At 46.7% G+C, this 19,811-nt stretch overlaps 1 protein-coding gene across 1 annotated transcript in view; it reads left to right on the plus strand.

Annotated features, from left to right (window-relative positions):
* Positions 1-19,811, plus strand: part of LOC147123535 (A disintegrin and metalloproteinase with thrombospondin motifs 12-like) — a 967,639-nt gene that overhangs the window by 711,631 nt on the left and 236,197 nt on the right. The window contains exon 16 of the mRNA XM_085974208.1: positions 4,146-4,287. Within this exon, the coding sequence (XP_085830334.1) occupies positions 4,146-4,287 (142 nt within the window). The remainder of the gene's footprint in view (positions 1-4,145; positions 4,288-19,811) is intronic.

Below are 19,811 nucleotides of genomic sequence, written 5' to 3' on the forward strand. Positions count from 1 at the left end.
CATGCACCCATCACTCACCTGAACACTGGACATCTCGACCCCTCCAAGCCCTTCATCCCGACGGCCCGCCTCGCTAACTTGGCGTGGTTTGGAGCCGTCGGGAATCCCACATTTCAACAATGAAAATAGGGATTAGGCTAAAAACTGCCTGTTAACTACCTGTTAACAGGCAGTTAATTGGCACTAATCCCCTTCCCGCCCCAGTGCGGGTCGGGTACCCGCCTCCTTTGAAACTGGCATGGAGGCAGGTTGGGGGCGGGATGGCTTCGTGCCCCCCGATTTTGGGATTTTAACCCCCCACACGCCTCCAATCCCGCCTCCACGGCCCAATGAAAATCCTGCCCATGTTCGTATGATCTATACCATTGAAAAAACAAAAATACATATAAATATTTGAGTATAATATGGACTTTTCCCCCCAAAGTTTCTAAACATTGTGTGTATTATATGTGGCTAGTAAAATTCATCTAAATTATTACAATTTTTACTAAAAGTCACAGCACAAATTGGGCAATGTATACAGTATACATATTTGCCGGAGCTTTTTAATTTAGATGTGGCATAAAAAGGGCAAGATTGGCAGCCATCCATTACACACTCCAATCAATGTTCCTTTCCATAGACTTCAACTTGGAAAATCGGGCTGAGTGTGTAATGGGCGACTGATCCGATTTTGCCTGTTTCACTGCCCCACCCATTATATTTGAAGATTTACAGTAACCCGTGTGTTTTGAAGCCTTTGTGGCATGCAAAGTGAATTTGTCTCTGAAAATGTCTTCACAATTAAATAAGAAAATATTTTTGTTCCATGTACCTTTTATATTTTGTGAATTTTGGTATATTTACACAAAGATAAACTTGTTGTAAAGATGTCAGAATGACTGGTGTAAGGTAAACATTTTAGTGTAAAACCAGTCCTAAAGATTTGGAACAAATGCATATTTTTAAACACATTTTGAAGCTTCTTCACTCACTGGAGATTTTCTTCTTGACAATAAGCATGGCTGAAAACTATTAACTGTTTCACCCTGCTTTTGATAATCATCATGACTTAGTGTTGTACCACGATGAAACATTTTACTGATCTTGTATCTCTTTTAAATGTTTAACTTTGAGTAATTTGTCAAACAGTGCTTAAATATTTGACTCTTTATTATCATAATTAGTGTAACACTGCAGTATTAACAGCAACCATTCTGCCACTTCCCCAGGATAAAATGCTGAGGTCAAAAAAAACATCCTCCAGAGAATGAGTGTGAATGAATGTCTTACCAATAGCATCTGAGAACCCAATTACACTGTACCATCATTGCCTTTGTTCTTTATGAACAGATGGTGGCATTGAATATTTTTTTTACTGAATTAATAAACAGTCCATTTCTTGGCAAGAATTTATATGTTCAGTCTGTACATAATTCAATGTGGTTCTGCATTTCAGTCTGAAATAACATACAGATTCTAAACATTTGCTTTGTCACATTTTACCAGGGTCGATTTTACCTGCCGGCAGAAAATGGGCGGGCTCTGCCTGTCTGTTCTTGCCGGTGTGAGGCCCAAGCCATTTAGAGCCCCGAGCCTCGTCCCCATTCTGCCGCTCGGGTCCCGGACTGGGAGTGAACCTCATTATTTTTATGGAACCAGGAGAAGCAGGGCTGGCGCTCCTGGCTACACAAAAACATAACCCACATAAACCTTCCGTGTCATTTTTGTAGCGGCCACCTTTAAGAACCACTACTTAGGCCGCTCACTGCCCAGTACAACTGGGCAGAACATGTATGGTGCACAGTCCACCCATTGTTTCCTTGAAATCACAACAGGGTCCTATGCATATCATAGGGTGGCAGCCTTGGCAAAGTGGTAGTACTCTCCATTCTTACGATCAGAATAAGGGCTTTTCACTGATGATTCCACAGTGTTTAGCTCAATGCCATCTAGGTCAGAACATTTTGCCTGATTGGTGCCCCTGCCAATGAACTCAATATCCACGCCCTCCATCACAGGCGCACTGTGGCTGCAATATGTACCGAACACCAGCATGGGGGGGAGTAATTCTCAGGGCAGCTAGGGATGGGCAAAAAATGCAGTCCTGCCAGCATCACCTGCATCCCAAGAGCAAATAAAAGAAAGGTATATAAGATAGTTATTGGAATGGAAAAGGTAAATGTGGAATATTACTTTCAATTAAATTGCAGGAGTAGGAAAAATGAACACAGGTTCAAACTAGTGAAAGGCAAATTTAGGACTGATATCAGGATTTTTTTCTTTACACAGAGTGAGCAACATCTGAAATAGACTTCCAGGAAATGTAGAGGAGAAAAAAATTAAGATTGACATGCAATTAAAAACAGTTAAATAAAAAAGATACTTCACGCACAATTGTTACATAATGGCCCAGAATTTGTGGGCGACGGCGACCGCCACTGACCTCGGAAAAAGCTGCCCACAAAGATCTCGCCATCTCTTTGGCGTCGATTTCAGTTCTCCCGATCTTTGTTGTTATCTGGCGCCAAATCAAGCGAATCACCAGCGTCCAGCAACAATGATGTCATCAAGCTGGATTAGCTTGTAATTCTTAATCATATTAATGGAAAATTTGATATTCCACAAATATAAAATTAGTTTTTACGGGCCAGAACAGTTGTTCAGCAGTCAGTGCACCCTTATAAACCCAGTTACACCCCTTTCAACAAGGCTTAATGTTTTAGGGGATTTTTAACTTCGATATTCCATCGTAAAAGAGAAAGTTTCTGTCAGTTCAAGTGATTCGAATTGATTGCCGGCTCTGGGGTATTCTACAGCACAACCTGTGGTGGAGCAGGGAATAACTGGCTGCAACATCAGGATTTCCATCTTTATCTGCACGTGCTAAATTCTGAAGTTGTTGTCAGTTTCAGGGGCGCAATGACAGCGAACGCTGACAGTTTCACCATCATTACCACTGCAAAATCTGGGCCATTATCACAGTTAAAACATTAACAGTAAGCTGATGAGTGTTTAAATTAAAGAATGGCGTTTGGCAAAGTAGGGTCTTTATGTTGTCCTATTTTCAGTTCAAGGATATGTGATAGAATAGTAATTTAATGGATCCTCTGTAAGAGGAGAAGAATTATGGTAACAGCTTAGTGATAGTGACAGCACAATCCCATGGAGAGGTAGACAGGAAGAACACCAGTCTGTACTGGATTAGCTGTTCTAAGCACACGGTGGCAGTCGGATAACCTCAAATAACTTCTCTGCCTGTAAGCTAAGGTGCAGAACAATCGGCCAAGATTCCCGCTGCTGGTTACTGGAAGTTAATGTCAGTGAATGAGACCCATGCCAGGCTCAGCTGCACTGACAACATAGCTGATTAGCTCACTCTCCAGGCCCCCACATAAAGGATAGCCACTAATGCAAGGTACTACAGAGCAGTTGCCATAGAATCATAGAATGGTTACAGCACGGAAGAAAGCCATTCGGCCCGTCGAGCCCGTGCCGACTCTCAGCTAGTCCCACTCCCCCACCCTTTCCCCGTAGCCCTACAAATTTTTTTCTTTCAGATACTTATCCAACTCCCTTTTGAAAGATAAAATTGAATCTGCCTCCACCACCCTCTCAGGCAGTGCATTCCAGATCTTAACCACTCGCTGTGTAAAAAAGTTTTTCCTCATGTCACCTTTGGTTCTTTTGCCAGTCACCTTAAATCTGTGTCCTCTGGTTCTCGACCCTTCTGCCAATGGGAAACAGTTTCTCTCTATCTACTCTGTCCAGACCCCTCATGATTTTGAGCACCTCTATCAAATCTCCTCTCAATCTTCTCTGCTCCAAGGAGAACAACCCCAGCTTCTCCAGTCTATCCAGGTAACTGAAGATGTTTATCTGAACATATGGATGTGTACCGCAGTATGTGTCACTGTCTTCAGATGAGAAGAAGCAAATTACGAAAATCAGAGGAGAAATTAGAGGGGAGAAAAAATAGAATCAGTATTTAGGTTTGAATTTGCATCATGTTTGGTAGGAATCTGAATCCAAAGGAGGAGTCCAGTTCAGGTTCAGAAATGATTCTGGAGCATATCCATGCACCACCATGCTAGATATTGCAAAGTGGATGGTTGGTTTCTCTCTGGCTTACAATCCTTTTAATAATAAAACTCTGTAAATTACAGTTGCTGTTCCAAGAAACAAACCCTGGAGTCCGATATGAGTACACTATCAAGAAAGACACAGAGGAAGAGAACACAGTTGTACAGCCAGAGTTCTTCTGGAAATTCGGTGCTTGGACAGATTGTAGTGCCCCATGCGGAACAGGTAAAGTTCCTATAAATGACTTCCTGATAGGAACCAGAAATGTTCCTAGATTCATAACATAACTGAGCACTCCTCAGTTAATTTTTTTCTCTCTTACAAAACTTATTATTACAATTATACCTTCCCCCCCTCTCATTTCTTCTTGAATCTCTACAACGCACAGTATCCCCAACTGGGTGGGTGATTTACTCTTGGGTGTTTGTCACTCTGTAATCCGGTCCTGAGGAGACACACAAGAGCAGCTTGGATAACTCTTACTGCTTTTCCCTGACTCCTTGTGCTTGAAGTTCCTCACAATTACACAATAAAGTAATTCAATATATGGGGAATTGTCGATGTGAACACCAGCTCCATCACTTCATGATGCAGCATGTCAGTGGTACAGTGCACTGATCCACCACATTGATCACATACTCTCCAATACGTTACATATGAAAGTGAAGTTATTAGTTTCTCCCATTAGATTACCAATACTGGGAAAATTTGAAGTGGAACGCTGTAACTGGGAATCCAGGTCTTTGACCACTTGAGTTATGAGTCTTCCTGATATTCAGTAGCTGTATCATTTGTATTCAATAATATATTTTTAAATAATGATCAATATAAGTCAGAGGAACTAAATAATTGCATCAAATACTTTACTCGTTGTATGATTCTACGTTTACCCTTGCATTGTGTGTAATTACAACAGTAAGTAGAACACGTGTGCATGAAATGAGGTTATGTCATCACCAAAGTTCAAAGGGTTAATAAAATATTTTGCTCACAATTGCTTGAACTTTAAACCATGGAAACACAGTCTCATCTGTGTTATACATGTAAATGAAGATTTAATTTAGTTCTGCTGAAAACATGAATATCCATCTTGCTACACGGTGGAAGTTGCTGAATTTGCTGAATACCAAACAGTGATCGGATTGGGCAGCTGGAGTGAAACCATGCTGTATGGGTAAGCTATGATACCAAACCCAGCAGGGCTTGATTACATTCTGATTTATTTTTGCTTCTGAATATAAGGGTAAAATCAGCTCGCTGTCATGCTCTTAGCATTGAGCCGTGTTCAAAAGATTGCAGGTTGGAGAATTAGGAAAATTGTAGCCCTTTGATCAAGGTTTAGTGCTGGGAGTGCTGAATTGATCTGATATATTTGTAGCATTAGAAGATCTCCCATGGTGTTGCTCATGGTGAATGCTTCGTACTCCTGATCTTTGTGTCTCTCTTGCTCTGTTGCTGACATATCTATTTCTCACTCTGTCCCTCATATGTATCTCTTTCTGTCACCCAAGTGTCACTCTCTCTGTCTGCTCCAGTGTTTCCTTCTAGCAGCATAGGATCATAGGGACTGGAGTAGGCCATTCAACCCCTCGATGCTGTTCCACCATTCAGTTAGATCAAGGCCGATCTGTATCTCAACTCTATTTACCGGCCTTTGTTCCATATCCTTTAATACCATTACCTAACAAAAATCTAGTGAGCTCAGTCTTGAAAATACACAGCCGTTTTGAAAAGTCTGTTTCAGATTTCCACTATCCTTTGTGTGAAAAAGTGCTTCTAGATTTAATTTCTAAATGGCCTACCTCGAATTTTAAGATTATGCCCTCTTGTTCTGGATTTTCCCACCAGAGGAAATAGTTTCACTGTACCTACCCTATTAAATCCCTTTATAATTTTAAACACTTTGATTAGATCATCCTTTAACCTGCTGAACTCAAAGGAATACAAATCAAGTTTCTGTACCCTGTCTTCATAATTTAATCCTTTAAGCCCTGATATAGTTCTGGTGAATCTGCACAGTAACCCGTCCAAGGCCAATATATCTTTTTTGAGGTTTGGTGCCCAACAGTTAAGGAAAGAAAGAAAGACTTGCATTTATATAGCGTCTTTCACAACCACCGGACATCTCAAAGCGCTTTACAGCCAAAGAAGTACTTTTGGAGTGTAGTCACTGTTATAGTGTGGGAAACGCGGCACCCAATTTGCGCACTGCAAGCTCCCACAAACAGCAATGTGATAATTTTTGTTATGTTGATTGAGAGATAAATATATATATTTTTTTTATTCATTGATGGGATGTGGGCTTCGCTGGCTAGGCCTGCATTTAGTGCCCATCCCTAATTGCCCTCGAGAAGATGGTGGTGAGCCGCCTTCTTGAACCACTGCAGTCCATATGGTGTAGGTACACCCACAATGCTGTTAGGAAGGGAGTTCCAGGATTTTGGCCCAGCGACAGTGAAGGAACGGCGATACAGGTCCAAGTCAGGATGGTGTGTGTCTTGGAGGGGAACTTGTAGGTGGTGATGTTCCCATGCGTCTGCTGCCCTTGTCCTTCTAAGTGGTAGAGGTCGCGGGTTTGGAAGGTGCTTTTGAAGGAGCTTTGACGAGTTGCTGCAGTGCATCTTGTAGATGGTACACACTGCAGCCACAGTGCGCCAGTGGTGGAGGGAGTGAATGTTGAAGGTGGTGGATGGAGTGCCAATCAAGCGGGCTGCTTTATCCTGAATGGTGTCGAGCTTCTTGAGTGCTGTTGGAGCTGCACTCATCCAGGCAAGTGGAGAGTATTCCATCACACTCCTGACTTGTGCCTTGTAGATGGTGGAAAGGCTTTGGGGAGTCAGGAGGTGAGACACTCGCCGCAGAATTCCCAGCCTCTGGCCTGCTCTTGTAGCCACAGTATTTATATGGCTGGTCCAGTTAAGTTTCTGATCAATGGTAACCCCCAGGATGTTGATAGTGGGGGATTCAGCGATGGTAATGCCATTGAATGTCAAGGGGAGATGGTTAGAGTCTCGCTTGTTGGAGATGGTCATTGCCTGGCACTTGTGTGGTGCGAATATTACTTGCCACTTGTCAGCCCAAGTCTGAACGTTGTCCAGGTCTTGCTGCATATGGACACGGACTGCGTCAGTATCTGACGAGTCTCGAATGGTGCTGAACAGTGTGCAATCATCAGCGAACATCCCCACTTCTGACCTTATGATGGAGGGGAGGTCATTGATGAAACAGCTGAAGATGGTTGGGCCTAGGACACTGCCCTGAGGAACTCCTGCAGTGATGTCATGTGATTAAGATGAATGACCTCCAACAACCACAGCCAACTTCCTTTGTGCTAGGTATGATTCCAACCAATGAAGAGTTTTCCCCTTGATTCCCCAGGACACCAGGGATAACTCCCCTACTCTTAACCCAGCGCTCCAGATGGGGTCTGAACACGGCTCTGTAAAACTGAAATATCACTTCCTCACTTTTGAATTCCAACCTCCTTGAAATGAAGGCCATCAATCCATTAGACTTTTTGATTACTTTTTGTACCCGTGCACGAGCTTTTAGTGATGTGTTTACATGGACACCTAAATCCCTTTTCACCTCAACAGTTGCTAGTCTTATACCATTAAGAAAATATTCCAATTTGTCTTTCTCAGATCCTCACACTTTCCACACTGAACTCCATCTGCCATAGTTTTGCCCACTCAGTATGTCAATGTCCTTTTGTAACTTTCTGTTTACATCTACAGAACTTACTGTGCTTCTTAACTTAGTGTTATTTGTAAACTTGGATATACAAATCTATTCCTTCACACAAGTCATTAATATATCTGGTGGAAAGCTGAGGCCTCAGTACTGATTCCTGGGGAACACTACTTGTCACAGCCTGCCAATCAGAGAACAAACCCTTTATCCCTCTCTGTCTCATACCTCCTAACCAATTGTGACTTCCTGCCTCTTGATCTGTTCGTTTAATGTTTTCCCATCCATGATATTATTTTTTGTTTATGTCTATGACCTCTCTGTTTCTTTGTTTTGATCTGTGTATCTTGTATCTCTTTGTCTCTGTATCTCAATCTACAATATTTTCTGACCATTTGTCTCTCCTCTGATCTGTCAAGGATATCTTTGGACATTGATCATTGCCCCCTTTTTTGCACAACCGTGATATCACACACATTGATGTTTGATATTTTTCTTTGACTTGATCTTTGCATTTTGTCATTGGCCCACAAATTTGGGTCTCCACGGGTGAGTACGCACGGGGTACTCACCCATAAGCCCAATGGAAGTACCGGTTTCCTGCATGTACTGCGCATGCGTGGGAAACCAGCACTTCCGTTCACCTGAAAGAAGGGGTTCAGAGTTCGAACGCGTGCACAGGCGAGGCTGCGCGTGTGCATTGAACTTACGTTTTTTTTGCAGGTTTTTCCGGGAGGGTAAGTCTCCAGAAGTTAGACATATAAAAAGCAGGCGCAAGGCTTGCTTTTTACAAGGTAAGTGGTGAATTAATTAAAATTAAAACATTTTTTCCACAGGTTTATTATTTTTAAATACTTTAAAGAAAGGTAAGTTTATTTTTAGCCCTGTTAGAAAATAAAATTATTTTTTTCAAAAATTTAAATTATTGTTTAAAATAGTTATTTCATGTAATTTATAGTTATTTTAAAAATGTGATATTTAAAAAAAATTAATTGAAGTTTTAGTGATGTTTTGGGGCTTATAGTATTTATAGTTTTGACAGTCTCATACTTTACTCTTGCCTGTTTTTGGAATCATGGGTGCTCCTCTGTCTGGCACCAACGTATCTCTGCTCTCTCTCCCCCACCACAGTAAATCTCTTCTCTCGCTGTTGGATCACTTTGTTAATCAGAACTATTCAAATCCCTTCAGTCCATTTTGTGCCCTGTTCAAAGTACCATAACCACCCTGGACAGAGTCACCAATTGTGACCCTTGACCTCCTCAAATTCTCCATGGTGTTTGACACGTTTAACTGGAAAACAAAACAGATTAAATGAGGAACAATACTAAGGGCTGGATTTTGCTCTGCTAGCTGCCCAAAATTGGGCAGAATTGCATCAGAAACAGTAAGAAAATGGGGCAGTGAGGCTTTTTACTACCTCTACCCTGACCCCAATTTCCAACCCCCTTCCCCCTGCTGGGACTAATGTCAGATGACCTTTGCCCTGTCTGCCACATGTAAATGCTGGCAGAACATAAGAATTAGGAGCAGGAGTAGGCCAAACGGCGACTCAATAAGATCATGGCTGATCTTTTACCTCAACGCCACTTCCCGCCCTATCTGCATATCCCTTTATTCCCCTAAAGTCCAAAAATGTATCTATCTATGCCTTGAATATACTCAATGATTCAGCATCCACAGCAATTTGGGGTAGAGAATTCCAAAGATTCACAAACCACTGAGTGAATAAAGTCCTCCTCATCTCAGTCTTAAATGGCCGACCCCTTATCCTGAGACTATGACCCCTAGTTCTAGGCTCTCCAGCTAGGGGAAACAACCTCTCAGCATAGTCTACCCTGTCAATCCCCCTCAGAATCTTATATGTTTCAATGAGATCACCTCTCTGACGCGCTGTCAATTCTAATAAAAGGCTGGGCAGAGTTCAGAACGACAGGCTTTTATTAACTACTGAATTGCACTTCAGACAGATCAGGACTATGCCTCTAGTGGACGACCGAATGCCAGGAGCTGCCATGCGGCCGCTCTTATACTCGGTAGCCCAGGGGCGGAGTCAGCTGAGGCATAGTCAGGCACAACAGTGAAACAAGAGTGAACGACAACAACAACAACAACAACAGTGAACACAGTGAACTACAGTGGTTTACCACATTCACCCCTCGTTTAAAATTAAGTCCGGCGGGGTGAAGTGTATCAAAAGTTCGAGTAGGCGAGTCTGTCGGGCGGCCTCGTTTGCCGTCGAGATCTTCGTGGCGACGGTTGCGATGGTACAGCTTCCCACGACGCGTCTTGAGCGGGGTCCAGCACCGGCGTATCGTCCCCATTGGTGTTGGGTGGGCGAGTGGACTCCGGCTGGTCCTGGGGGCGCGGCATGCCGTCTACTGGGGTGGAATGGACAGGGGTGAGAATTGGGTCTACTGAATTTTGGGCCGTGTCGGAGGGGGTCGTGGTGGGGGGCAATGGTGGCGGGTCAGTGGACCCCGAGGGTGCCAGATCTCTAATGGAGACTGTATCCTCCCGCCCGTCTGGGTATGCCACGTAGGCGTACTGGGGGTTGGCATGGAGGAGGTGAACCTTCTCTACCAGGGGAGCCGTTTTGTGGGACCTTACATGCTTCCTCAGCAGGACGGGCCCTGGGGACGTCAGCCAGTGTGGTAGTGAGTTACCGGATGTGGACCTCCGGGGAAAAACAAACATTCGCTCATGGAGGGTTGCGTTGGTGGCTGTACACAGCAGTGACCGGATGGAGTGGAGCGCATCGGGTAGGACATCCTGCCAACGGGAGGTCGGAAGGCCCCTAGATTTTAAGGCTAGGAGGGCCGCCTTCCAGACCGTCGCATTCTCTCTTTCAACCTGTCCGTTCCCCCGGGGGTTGCAGCTGGTGGTCCGGCTTGAGGCAATACCTCTCATGAGCAGGTACTGACGGAGTTCGTCGCTCATGAAGGACGAGCCCCGGTCGCTATGAATATAGCTGGGAAAACCGAACAGAGCAAAGAGGTTGTGCAGGCATTTAATGACCGTAGCGGTGGTCATGTCCGGGCAGGGGATGGCAAAAGGGAAACGGGAGTACTCATCAACTATGTTGAGGAAGTACACATTGCGGTCAGAGGAGGGGAGGGGCCCTTTAAAGTCGATACTCAGGCGCTCAAAAGGGCGGGTGGCCTTGATCAGGTTTGCTCTGTCAGGCCTATAGAAGCGCGGCTTGCACTCTGCACAGACTGGGCAGCTCCTGGTCATGGTCCTGACCTCCTCGATGGAGTAAGGCAGGTTGCGGCCCTTAATGAAATGGAAGAACCTGGTGACCCCCGGGTGGCAGAGGTCGTTGTGGAGGCCCCGTAGTCTATCGATCTGCGCGGTGGCGCATATGCCTCGCGATAGAGCGTCTGAGAGTTCGTTGAGTTTCCCTGGCCGGTACAAGATGTCGTAATTGTAGGTGGAAAGTTCGATTCTCCACCTCAAAATCTTGTCATTTTTGATTTTACCCCTCTGCTTGTTGTTGAACATGAAAGCAACTGAACGCTGGTCAGTAAGCAGGGTAAATCGTTTTCCAGCCAGGTAGTGCCGCCAGTGGCGCACCGCCTCCACAATGGCCTGGGCCTCTTTTTCCACAGAGGAGTGTCTGAGTTCGGAGCCCTGGAGGGTTCGTGAAAAGAAGGCCACGGGTCTTCCCGCCTGGTTAAGGGTAGCGGCCAGGGCAAAGTCGGATGCATCGCTCTCCACCTGGAAGGGGATGGACTCGTCTACCGAGTGCATGGTGGCCTTGGCAATGTCATCTTTTATACGGTGAAAGGCTAAGCGGGCCTCCGCCGTCAGGGGGAAGGAAGTGGACTTGATAAGTGGACGGGCTTTGTCCGCATAATGAGGGACCCACTGGGCGTAATAGGAAAAGAAGCCCAGGCACCTTTTGAGGGCCTTGAGACAGTGGGGCAGGGGAAGTTCCATCAACGGGCGCATCCGGTCAGGGTCAGGACTGATGACTCCGTGTTTCACCACACAACCAAGGATAGCGAGGCGGGCTGTGCGGAATATGCACTTTTCCTTGTTGTACGTGAGGTTTAGGAGTTGGGCCGTGCGGAGGAACTTATCAAGATTGGCGTCATGGTCCTGCAGGTCATGGCCGCAGATGGTCACGTTGTCCAGGTAGGGAAACGTGGCCTGTAACGCATTCTCGTCGACCATCCGGTCCATCTCCCTCTGGAAGACGGAGACACCGTTGGTGACGCCAAAAGGAACCCTGAGGAAGTGAAAAAGGCGGCCGTTTGCCTCGAAAACTGTGTACTGGCGGTCCTCAGGGCGGATAGGGATTTGGTGGTATGCTGCCTTGAGGTCAATGGTCGAGAAAACGCGGTATTGCGCTATCTTATTAACCATGTCGGCTATGCGGGGGAGGGGGTATGCGTCCAACTGGGTGTACTTGTTGATAGTCTGGCTGTAGTCGATGACCAGGCGCTGCTTGTTGCCAGTCTTAACGACTACCACCTGGGCTCGCCAGGGGCTGGTACTATCCTCAATAATCCCCTCTTTCAGGAGCCGCGTCACCTCAGATCTTATGGAGGATCTGTCCCCGGTGTTGTATCGCCTGCTCTTTGTGGCGATAGGCTTGCAGTCGCGGGTGAGGTTGGCGAACGGGGGGCGGGGTGTGATTTTGAGGGTGGAGAGACTACAGGTGGGGCGCGGCGGGCAATTTAAAAACTGCTGGTTGCAGACAGTGAGCGGGGGAAGAGGTCCACCGTATGTCAAGGTGACACTCTTAAAGTGACAATGAAAGTCCAACCCCAGTAGAACGGCAGCGCAGAGATGTGGCAGGACGAATAGCTTTACATTTTTATATACGGAGCCCTTCACCGAGAGGGTCACTACGCAGTAGCCGCCGACATCTGCTGAGTGGGATTTCGAGGCCATGGAGATCCGATGGCGCGTTGGCCGGACCGAGAGGGAATAGCGCCGTACTGTATCAGGGTGTATGAAGCTCTTTGTGCTCCCGGAATCTAAAAGGCAAGTTGTGGCGCGGCCATTTACCTGGATGTCCATCGTGGACCTGGCTAGCTGGTGGGGTCTGGATTGATCCAGCGTGATGGAGGCCGCTGTGGAGTCGGTAGCGTCGCTGTAGAACCCCGGTGAGGCGGCGCTGGGTGAGTGGGGGGCCCGTTGGCAGAATGGCGGACAAGATGGCGGCGTCGGAGAGGAAGGACAAAATGGCGGCGCCCATGACGATCCCGATCCCCACGAGGCTGGAGGGAGGCAAGATGGCCGCTCCCATGAATCGCACGCGGCGCTGCTGGAGGTAGGGGTCTTCTGACTTCTGCAGACGCCAGCGTAGTGTCCCTTCTTACCGCAGGCAGAGCAGACCGCGTTTTTCGCCGGGCAGCGCGCCCTGGGGTGTTTGGTTTGGCCACAGAAATAACATTTCTGGCTCAGGCGGGACATCGCTGCAGCAGTTGAGGCCAGGGCCCGTGGCGGCGCCGCGTCCCAAGGTGGCGGCGGCTGCGGCATCCATGAGGCGGCCGCGCGGTCTGGGGAGTAGGCCTCCATGTTCCGGTGGGCTACGTCCAACGAGAGGGTGAGTGAAATCGCCTTCTTCAGGTCGAGCTCGCTACTTTCCAGCAGTCGCTGCCGTGTGTGAGTGGACCTGAGGCCCGCCACGAGGGCGTCCCGGATGAGCTCCTCCGTATGTTCCGTGGCTGTTACTTGCTTGCATTCGCAGGCTCGGCCGAGTTCCTTCAGCGCCCGTATGTATGCTTCTGTGGGTTCCCCGGGCTGTTGTTTGCGAGACCCCAGGAGATGTCTTGCGTAAACATAGTTGACCGGGCGTGCGTATTGCTCCTTCAAGATGTCGATAGCCCCCTGGTAGCTCGTAGCGTCCCGGATAAGGGCAAAAGCTCGGTGGTTTACTTTAGAGTTCAGCACCCTGAGCTTGTCGGCATCGGCGGCGACGGTCTCGCCGGATGCAGTCAGAAAGGACTCAAAACAGTGCAGCCAGTGCGAGAACTTAGCAGTCGAGTCCGGTTCTTGCGGGTCGAGTTCCAGGCACTTGATCTTAAGAATCTGCAGCATCGTTTTTTTTTTTTTTTCAGTAGTTAATAAAATTGACGCGCTATCAATTCTAATAAAAGGCTGGGCAGAGTTCAGAACGACAGGCTTTTATTAACTACTGAATTGCACTTCAGACAGATCAGGACTATGCCTCTAGTGGACGACCGAATGCCAGGAGCTGCCATGCGGCCGCTCTTATACTCGGTAGCCCAGGGGCGGAGTCAGCTGAGGCATAGTCAGGCACAACAGTGAAACAAGAGTGAATGACAACAACAACAACAACAACAGTGAACACAGTGAACTACAGTGGTTTACCACACTCTCATTCTTCTAAACTCCAGAGAATATAGGCCCGATCTACTCAATTTCTCCTCATAGGAGAATCATCTCATCCCAGGAATCAATCTAATGAACCTTTGTTGCACCGTCTCTAAGGCAAATATAAACTTCCTCAGATAAGGGGATCCCGATTTGGAATCCAGCCCATAGAAAGCTGAGTCTGTCCTCCTGTCTCATTTCCCTCCAATCCTCCCCTCTTACTGCTTCTCCCCAGGATCACCTGGTGGAATTTCGTGCTAGGCCTAGGGGTAAAAGCAGTAAATGCCTTCATTTCCACAATGGTGGCAGTGGACCTACCAATGGCCTTCTCTCTCTTCTATCTGGCCCCTATTTTTCTTCATAGGCCTTGGTCTGCCAGAGTCTGCAAAGCTGCATTTCCCTCCATCTCCGGAGCTCTTCTTCCACTCCTAGGTCTGGCTCCCACACTGAGCAGTGTAGGGGTCAGGCCTGAGATTGGCAGCCAATTCTGGAGGGGGTTGAGTACTGGCCGGCAGCTGGTCGCAGTATTTTTTTGCTCCTCCTGGCCCAACAAAAATTCTCCCCAAAAAACTGCTGGACCTTTTCTTGAGTGGCCAGCAGCAGTCCCTGGCTAGGCCACTCACTGCCTGACGCAATGGGTGGAGCATGTGTGGCACAGGCTCTGCCCACTTGTACCTGAAAATTGTAAGGCCCTGATTTGCATATATTTAGCAGCCTCCTCCCCGAAACAGGCGGATGTGCTGCTCGTCCATTGAGAGAACCATTGGGTGTCAATGGGGCGGCCAAGCTGCCCTGCAACATCCCCCCACCTAACCCTGATTTTCTACTGTCGGCCACCTGTTTTCCAGGTGAAAAACGGGCAGCCAGCAGTTGAGAATCACTCCACTGTCTCCCTGAGCTTAATGCACTTTCTGAAATTCATAGAACACAGAACAAAAACTGCAACAGGTATGTAATTGTTCGTCTATTTTTTCTCACTGGCATACAAACACACACACACGGTTTCTCTGTTTAAAATAATAATCAATAGCAATTTAACTGAATAAAGATTTTGAAATTTGTCCTCAAAGCTTTTCCTTCAAATCCTTAACCTTCAGGAGTACTACATCAGTCCAGCTGACTGAGTGATGCTGCTGTAGCCTAGCAAATTAGATACACTGCACAATTCAAATTCTAAACCCATAGGGACATAGCTCTGGACAGAATGATTGACTCAGCTTTTTGGGAGAAGCTGAAGCCTTCAAGTAAAAACTTTAATGAAGGGATTAAATGATACATAAGACAATTTAATGAATAAAATTAATCGTTATTATGATACACAGGTATGTTGTTTTTTGAATTTTATAATAGTTTTAAAACATTTGAAATTTCAGTTACTGAACAAGATGGTAATTGAAAAAAAGTTTCAGAATGCATTTTGAGTGATTTATGGTAGTATGCTCTACTATATAATAACAGCTATTGTGTGTCACAATGTATGGCACCTTTAACATTGAAAATACCAATCACAGCGTTGCCTAAGGAAATTACAGTTATTGCAGGTATGTACAATGAATTTTCAACAAAACACACCACCCCCCCGAATTTAATATATAACTAGACGATCTCCTATGGTGTTGCACACAGTAAGTTGGAGAATATGGTCACTCTTTTACCTGTCTCTGATGTCTTTATTTTGCTATTTCTTTTTACCTCACCTCTTCAGCTTTTGCTTCTTTTCTACTTTCCTTCTGGGTGGGAGGAGCTGTGGCACATTGTGGTGGGGAGAAAAGCCAACAACAGCTGCGGGCTGCATTTGGAGTGGAAGTTGTGGGGGAAATGTCCCTGACGGGCAGACGTGGCCTTGGTTTAACATTTCATCCAAAAGATAGCACCTCTCACAGCACACCATTCCTTTAGTACTGCACTGAAGTGCTTAAATGTCAAAATGGGGCTCAATCACATTTTGTAAAAATTCATTTTTATGGGATGTGGGCGTTGCTGGCAACGCCAGCATTTATTGCCCATCCCTAATTGCCCTTGAGAAGGTGGTGGTGCGCCGCCTTCTTGAACCGCTGCAGTCTGTGTGGTGAAGGTACTCCCGCAGTGCTGTTAGGGAGGGAGTTCCAGGATTTTGACCCAGCGACGATGAAGGAACAGTGATATATTTCCAAGTCAGGATGGTGTGTGACATGGAGGGGAACTTGGAGTTGGTGGTGTTCCCATGCACCTGCTGCTCTTGTCCTTTGGGAGGTGCTGCTGAAGAAGCCTTGGTGAGTTGCTGCAGTGCATCTTGTAGATGGTACACACTGCAGCCATTTTACGCCGGTGGTGGCAGGAGTGAATGTTTAAGGTGGTAGAGGATGTGCCAATCAAGTGGGCTGCTTTGTCCTGGATGGTGTCGAGCCTCTTGAGTGTTGTTGGAGCTGCACTCATCCAGGCAAGTGGAGAGTGTTGTGTATGTACCTTTAAGAGAATAACTGGTCTCAGACTGCAGTACCGGCAGTGACCACCCCTGTATAAAAGGCGCTAGAGAGCCTCTGTTTGTTAGTTTTCACTATTGATTTCCACCAGTAAAGACTTGTTTGTTTTCACTCCTGCTGGTCCGTGTCTCAATCATTCACGGACTTAACACTGGTGACGAGTAAGAAACGAACTTACCTGCAACCCGGCAGCACCTCAGACGACGTTGTTGAAGGTCGGAGCCAGAAGAAAGAAAAAAAAAATAGAATCCAAAGAAACTCGAGAAACGGGCGTCGATCGGTTTGAAAACTTGCAGGAGAGACTTTCCAGAGCCAGGCTGGGTTCCTCGATCTGTGGTTTCCCAGCTAATCGGGCTGGTGGCAGGTAGTGCTCTGATCCTTCCTGGGTTGCGGCGGGCTGAAGCTCGATCGGGTGGCTTTTCAACGGGGCCGGGCAGCGAGTCGGGAAGCAAAGAGAGAGAGAGAGGGTGGAGCACACAGGGCGCGGCTGGTGCTTCGAAGCCGGGCAGCGTTCGGACCTAAGAAGAGGGAGGGAAGTGTCCCAGAGGGTCCGCTCCACGACGGGAAAATAATAAAAGAAAAAGAATCAATATTTAACGCACAAGAAACCATGGAAAGCAGCGCTAACAACAGCGGGGAAGAAGGCAAAGCGCGGGAGGCGCCATTTTGTTAAATCGGGGAAGAAGGCAAAGCGCGGGAGGCACCATTTTAGATTTGCAAGATGCCGAAGACTGGCTGTATCACTGCTTTTGATAATACATTAGAGGACTGGACCACGTATGTGGAAAGAGTCGAGGTATATTTCGAGGCAAACGAAATAGCGGAGGGGAAAAAGGCATCGATATTGCTAAACTTAATGGGCGCTAGAACGTACGGCCTATTGCGGGACCTGATTACTCCAGCCAAACCGAAGGCGAAGAGTTTTAACGAAATTGTTGCTGTCCTACAGGAACACTTAAACCCTGCACCGCTGTTGATAGCAGAAAGATTTAAATTCCACAGGAGAACTCAGCACAAAGATGAGAGCAATGCTGAGTATCTTACGGAACTACGCAAGCTATCAAAGCACTGCCAGTTCGGAGCAGGACTGGCAGATACCCTACGGGACAAATTTGTCTGTGGACTCCTGAGTGAAGGAACACAGAAGAAGTTACTTTCAGAAAAAGAGCTGACGCTAGATAAGGCTTTCAGCGTGGCAGTATCGTATGAAGCAGCAGCCAGGGGAGCTGCAGAAATTCAACAAAAACCACAGGAATACGGCACCCACGAAATGACACGGGGATTTGCAAAATGTTATCGCTGCGGCAGAACTAACCATGACCAGAAGGACTGCTGGTCCAAAGACAAAATATGCAGACAATGCGGGAAGATTGGACACATTGTACGAGTTTGCAGGTCTGGGAAGAAGACCAGCGACAACAAAAAGGCTACTAAGGAACCGTACAAGAAAGTACAAAAGATGACGGACAGTAGTTCCGAAGACCAGATGAGCGATAGTGAATCCGGAAACAGGAGACTAAGCTGTCTCAAACTTCACAATGTAATCACAAAAGAGGATCACCGAACCATTTGGGTCACCCTCACGATAGCAGGGTCCCAAGTTAAAATGGAATTGGATACAGGATCAGCGCTAACCGTCATGAATCGACGAGACTACGAGCGGCTATTTTCACACATACCCTTGAGAGAGACATCCATCGTCTTGACGACGTATGCGGGGCAAAAAGTATACCCCAGAGGACAAAGTATACCCCTGTCGAATACAATGGCAAGAAAATACAGAAATTGTATCTCTACATACTGCCAAATGGTGGACCACCGTTATTGGGACGGGAATGAATCAGGAAGATAAACTTAGATTGGCATTCCATTCATGCAATGACGGTGGACGGTAAAAAAGATGAAGACGTCACTCCTAGACGATTATCAACAATCTTAGCTAACGCCAAAGAGGTATTTCAACAAGAACTGGGCACGCTTAAAGGCGTAACCGCCTCGATAAAAATAGAAGAGAATGCAATTCCCAAGTTTTTCAAAGCAAGACCGTACCATATGCAATTCGCCCAGCTGTTGAGGCAGAGCTGGAGAAGGCGGGCGTGTTGTCTAAGGTCGACTGGAGCGAGTGGGCGACACCCATCGTTCCTGTCATGAAGAAAACGTTAAGCAATAAGTCCGGAGAGCCAAGGAAGATTCGCATCTGTGGGGATTTCAAGGTGACGGTGAACCCTGTCCTTCACACAGTACAATATCCTCTTCCAAGGATAGAAGACATCTTCGCCTCACTGTCTGGAGGGAAGCGTTTTACAAAAATTGACCTAGCACAAGCATATTTGCAGATGGAGGTTGAAGAGTCCTCTCGGAAGTATCTCACGGTAAACACTCACAAAGGTCTTTACCAGTATCATCGATTGGTATTCGGAGTAGCATCGGCTCCGGCGATATGGCAAAGAGCAATGGAACAAGTCCTGCAAGGGATTCCGGGGACTCAGTGTTACTTGGACGACATCCTTGTAACAGGTGAAGATGACAGTGAACACCTTAACAACCTAGAACAAGTGCTCACTAGACTACGGGAACATGGGCTGCGAGCCAACCGCCCCAAGTGCGAATTTTTTAAGAAACAGATATCATATTGTGGCCACGTGATTGATGAAGAGGGGTTACATAAGTCCCCTGACAAAATTGAAGCAGTTGTTAAGGCCCCAGCGCCTGAAAATGTGTCGCAACTGAGGTCATTCCTCGGGTTGGTGAATTACTATCATAAGTTTTTGCCGAATTTGTCGACAATTCTGCACCCACTGAACGCCCTGCTACGAACGGGGGTAGCATGGAAATGGAACGATGATTGTAAGCGTGCTTTTCAGAAGAGTAAGGACTTAATCACTTCAAGGGAAGTATTGGCTCACTACAACCCAGCACTGCCAATCAGGCTGGCGTGTGATGCGTCTCCCTACGGCATTGGGGCGGTACTGTCACATAAATTCCTTCATGGTTTAGAGAGGCCGATAGCTTTTGCGTCACGCTCGTTAACCTCTGCCGAGTGTAACTACGCCCAGATTGACAGAGAGGCCCTCAGCCTAGTGTGGGGGGTGAAGAAGTTCAATCACTATCTACACGGTCAAAAATTTACTCTACTAACCGATCATCAACCTCTTGTCTCCATTTTCAACACTAAGAAGGGCGTACCGATAATGACGGCACAACGGCTGCAGAGATGGTCCCTTTTCCTAGGGGCACACCAATATG

Source organism: Somniosus microcephalus, chromosome 2 (genome assembly GCF_052327205.1).
Source record: "Somniosus microcephalus isolate GS21.2 chromosome 2, FLI_Smic_1.0, whole genome shotgun sequence".
Lineage (NCBI taxonomy): Eukaryota > Metazoa > Chordata > Chondrichthyes > Squaliformes > Somniosidae > Somniosus > Somniosus microcephalus.